The 4,700-nt window shown below is 43.6% G+C and overlaps 1 protein-coding gene across 1 annotated transcript in view; it reads right to left on the bottom strand.

Moving 5' to 3' along the window:
* The window catches only part of LONRF1 (LON peptidase N-terminal domain and ring finger 1), a 16,469-nt gene that overhangs the window by 2,695 nt on the left and 9,074 nt on the right, over positions 1 to 4,700 (bottom strand). The window contains exons 8-11 of the mRNA XM_018565849.1: positions 4,596 to 4,699; positions 3,888 to 4,046; positions 2,795 to 2,957; positions 1,096 to 1,245 (exon numbers count right to left, since the gene is read on the bottom strand). Of these exons, the coding sequence (XP_018421351.1) occupies positions 1,096 to 1,245; positions 2,795 to 2,957; positions 3,888 to 4,046; positions 4,596 to 4,699 (576 nt within the window). The remainder of the gene's footprint in view (positions 1 to 1,095; positions 1,246 to 2,794; positions 2,958 to 3,887; positions 4,047 to 4,595; position 4,700) is intronic.

Here is a 4,700-nt window from a genome sequence, read left to right as displayed (position 1 = left end):
TACCCCCCCCCCCCCCCGCCACTGCCTGTTCTGCCAACATTTTCTATAGATAGGAAGTGAGGATAAATCTCTAACTGCAACACACAGAAGGTAGGTAAGGGGAAGACAAAAACCCATTAGTTTTGTTTTTTTGCTGTCTTAGTTCCTGTTGCAGATCCGCAAAAGCATAGTCAGCAGAACAGGCAGTGAGGAGGAATCGCTAATTGAATCCCTGATTGCCATAAAACTTGACAGGGGTCCTATCCCTTTCCTTCCACCCAAAGGCAAGTAAAAAGAAGATTTGCACGGACAATCACCTAGCAGTGTAATGGCCGAGCTGCAGCCTCACACCGAACATCTGGTTATCCTGCTAGACAGTTGGAAGTTTGCGGCTCTTAGCTTTTTGAAGAATGGGGACAGCTACTCCTCTTCAGGTTACTAGGACAGGTGTACGGTTACATTACTACACCGTGTAGATATATGGTGTAAACAAGGCACATAAAGAACAATTGTTTTCTATGCTCCCTTGCGTTATGCCTGCACTGATCAATGTACCCGGTGTAAATGAATCCCAAGTAAATAACCATTAAAAATCTGCCTCTGTGTCAAAGATTAATACAGTGTAAATTTATATTCTTAGCCATAAAAATGGTGTCCAGCATCTGGCCATCTGACCAATGCCTCAGCATGGGTGGCATCATGTCCACAAATGGGGAGGATTTTAGGAACGTGAAGTCATGATGCCCAATGGCTAACTGCCTGAGAAATACATTATTGGTCCTCCAAGATTCTCTAGCAAAATAATCCTTTATCTGTTGTATAAATTTGTCTTATTCATATAACTTTGCCTTTAGAACATCCCTTGTGCTGTGCAAACACGCAGTTTTACTGCACGTCAGCCCAATCAATAGGCCACACACGCCACAAAGTAACTCATGCAGCACTTTCATCTGTGAGCGTGCCGCATTTTACCCGCCACATTGGGGTGAACATACATGAAAGCGTGCACTTCAGCTCGTGTTCACTGGGTTTAATGCCACTCGCTCTATGTGGCCAAAACAGAGAAGAGCTGGTTAACTCTCAATAAGGCTGTGGGACATTAAATCAAAGACAAACCTGTATATTGCCCTCCCTCTCCGGCATGGAGCCAAAGTGATGCAGGATTTGGCTGCGGAACCTGTATCTCAGATTCTGGAACCAGTGGCAGGCCTGAGTGTAGACAGCATCATGAAGCTCCTGGAGTTGCTGGAGTTCTTCCGCACCAACCTGAATAATTATAGATTAACATTAAACCGATTACTGCCAAGCCCACTGCTACTACAGTTCCCATTTATGTGTGCATACGGAATATGAAAATACTCAAACTGAACTGAAATCATTCAAGGCATTATCTAAGCACCTCAGCTCACCATGCCCTCTTAGCAGTTACTCAACATCCCCCTAATTACAAATGCAAACCCAGCAGGAGCTCTGCGAGGGGGGTGGGGGGTGGGGGAAAGAGTACACACAGCTGCGGAGAACAGACTTGAACAACTTTACTGCTTCTGGGGGTGTATTTAGATGATAAATTGCTCCATGGTTCCTGCAACTCCAGAGGTCAGGTAGGATTTGCTTCTTTGGGTAAAAAAAACAAAAACACCCTCTTCTCACTTATTCACCACTTTTAGAATAGAAAATTACTTTCTGAAGCTGTTTTATGCTACCAATATTCCACCATCCATCCCTCAGGTAGCAATGTGCACCCCCAAAGGAGGACCCCCCTCCTCTGCAGCAAAAAAAAAAATTAAAGGACTTGGGGACCTGGTGTGTCTTTTTTTTTAAAATGCCAACTTAGACAGGGAGGAGGAAAGGGGTGTTATGATTTAAGCTCATTTACAGCTTTTTAAAAGGAGAACTACTGAGAGTAAAATACTCATCCCAATAGCATGAGCCAGCATGCGACACTACAAGTGTCACGACAGCTTTATAGCTTGAGAACTGAGCAATTGATCTCTGCTGGTCAGTCACCGCTCTCTGCAGGGTTTCCCCCCCCCTCCCTTCTCAGTCTCTCTTTGGAGGGACAGACAGGAGAGGGCGGGCACAGCTGGCTCTACAGAGGCAGATCCAGCTGTCAGGCAATGGGGTGGATTCCAACAATATTGTTGGGATCTTTCCCAGCTGCAGCACGGCCCTGCACTGTCAGCATAAAGAGCGTAGTAGCCTCCTATATGCTGACTTTGGGTCACAGGAGTACATTAGTAAATGTATTCCTGGGACCCAAAAGAGAACTAAAGCAGAAAAAATAAAAAAGGGGCTTTGGCTATAGTTCTCATAAGAATGTGTAAATAGTTTAATGTCCCTTGTCGAGTAACAGGTTCCCTAACACTCTTTTATAGCAAGTTCAAAAAAAGGTTTTTTCTCCGATACATGTAATGTTAACCGAAAGCCTGCATGTCCATAGCCTGGCCACAGGTTTAAACACTTCCAGTAGAGCTTACCATCTTATCTTTATACTACAGGTACAGTTCCCCCTTCAGAAGCAACACTCAGTTTATTACAGGACTGTGCCGAGTTGAACTTCACATCAGCAGTTTAATGATGGAGTTGAAATTTTCACCGTCTGCTGCATATGCACAGCAGTCAACATCTCTCAAAGCACAGTCTGTAAAAAGCAGGGTTCTTGTACATCAAAGTAAGCCTAGCAGCTCACCGGCCTGTGGCAGTCTGAGAGCCAGTTAGTGGCCATGTTAAAATAGCTTGTCTGGGGTTCCCGGGCATCAAAACTGAATGTAAGAATTATCACTGCGTTTATGGTGCAGTAGCGGTTTATAAGTACCTGAATGTCGATTAGGTATTCAATGTCCGCAGTGCAATAACCATCCTTCATTCCTCTTTTTATAACCCGAAATCTCTTTCCACCAATAGTATCAACCACGGACCGTCCATCAGGCAAGAAATGGACATTGCGGATCTGCAGCATGCAACCATAGTCTGCAAAACTAAACAGAGAAGACAATAGTTCAGAAAATGCATGGGAGAATTCAGTGGTTTAAAGATGCTTTGATCATTTCAGATTGACAACTAGCAATTCAATACCAGATACATTCAATACAGAAATTAAGAAATTCTGCTAATTTTTATCAAAACAGACTGGCAGAACATGAACTAGAACTACAGCCACAAACTGGCACACGAGGGGGATGATGCAAACTCTGCCAGTTGTTAAAAACAGTTGACTGCTAGTTATCTGACTACAGCTAAAGCTATACATTATAGGAATGGATTGACATGATTAAAACAAAAAAGGAAGAAGAAGGTTTGGAATATGTTTGGCCAATTGTTAAAAAAAAGGAGAACTATGAGGAGAGTGAAAATCACTCCGCCTCATAGTTTGAGCCGATGTGTGTCATTGAAACTGTCACACGTCGGCTCAATAGATCGGGAAGTGAGCGAACACAAACCGCCGCTCGCTTCTAGATCCTCTCCCTGCAGAGAATGGTGACTGTCTGTCACGGCTCCCCACAGGGATTCCCCCTCTCCGATCCTCCAGCGCTGACTGGAGGAACGGACGGGGAAGGGGGCGGGTACAGCTGGCTCTACCTCTAGATAGGCAGAGCCAGCTGTCACTCACGTAGCTGGGTGGATCGACAGTAATGTCGGGATCTGTCCCGGCTGCGACGGTCTCAGTATACCGTGAGCTGCAGCTCACAATATACTGAGCTTTGGGTCATGGGAGGAGATTAGTATATGTCCTCCCGTGACCCTTAAGAGAACTATGGGGAAAACGCTTACCCCATAATTCTCTTTTAAAGAAATGGACAGTAACATGGAGATTCAAGCATCCCTTACAACAAATTAGTACAAAAGCACTTGAGGAAAAAAAAAAAAGAAGTTGATAATAGTTGAAGACAAGAATACAAGTCACTTACCCTTTTTCTGAATCACTGATGCACATTCCAAATTGCCTTGTACCAATTTCCATACACCTTCGAATCATCAGCCGATAACGGGGCTCGAAAACATGCAGTGGGCAAGGCACAGTAGGATATGCCATGGTGCATACAAACATAGGCACATTTAGAGTTAAACTAAATGGAGAAAGGAAAATGGGATTTTAATGTTAAAACTGCTCAATAACAACAGGTCAAGAGAATATGCACCGATATAATGAACAGGTCTAAAATATGGGGTTCCTCGTTCTCTAGTGACAACATATAAAAGTACTTTTAACTTTGATAAAACACCACCAAACAATTCAAATGAATCCCCAATCCAGGGATGACGTTGTCAATGGGAACAGGCAACCCCCCCCAGCTGTTCTCAGGGGGGGGGGGGATGCAACCGTTTAGAAAACCTGCTGAAATGACTAACCCTACAAAAAAATACAGGGCATGTGGTGCTTGCTTTACCCTATTTTTATCTTCCCCTCAGTATAAGTACCACCGCAAGGTCCTCACCGAGTTAAAAATATTCAAGATTCAAAAAGTCAATATTTATTGAATTTTTGGAAAGGGCTGATATTGGTAGAGGGCAACCAGACACCCCCATACGTCTATGGCCTCCTACGATATAGTCCCAGAATGCAATACATATGTACAAACAGCACATGGTTTATAATATAATATAAATATATTCACTTTGATAATTCAAGTGCTTCCTCTTCATGAATTTTTTTCCTCTCGGACAGCTGTTCAGGAAGATACTGCTTGATTAATCCCTCCAGTAGGTAGGTTACATTGTAG

The sequence above is a fragment of the Nanorana parkeri genome, unplaced genomic scaffold, assembly GCF_000935625.1.
Source record: "Nanorana parkeri isolate BGI_ZX_2015 unplaced genomic scaffold, ASM93562v1 scaffold892, whole genome shotgun sequence".
NCBI classification, from domain to species: Eukaryota; Metazoa; Chordata; class Amphibia; order Anura; family Dicroglossidae; genus Nanorana; species Nanorana parkeri.
The sequence above is the reverse complement of the archived record's forward strand: the minus strand, read 5'-3'. Positions and strand labels throughout refer to the sequence as shown.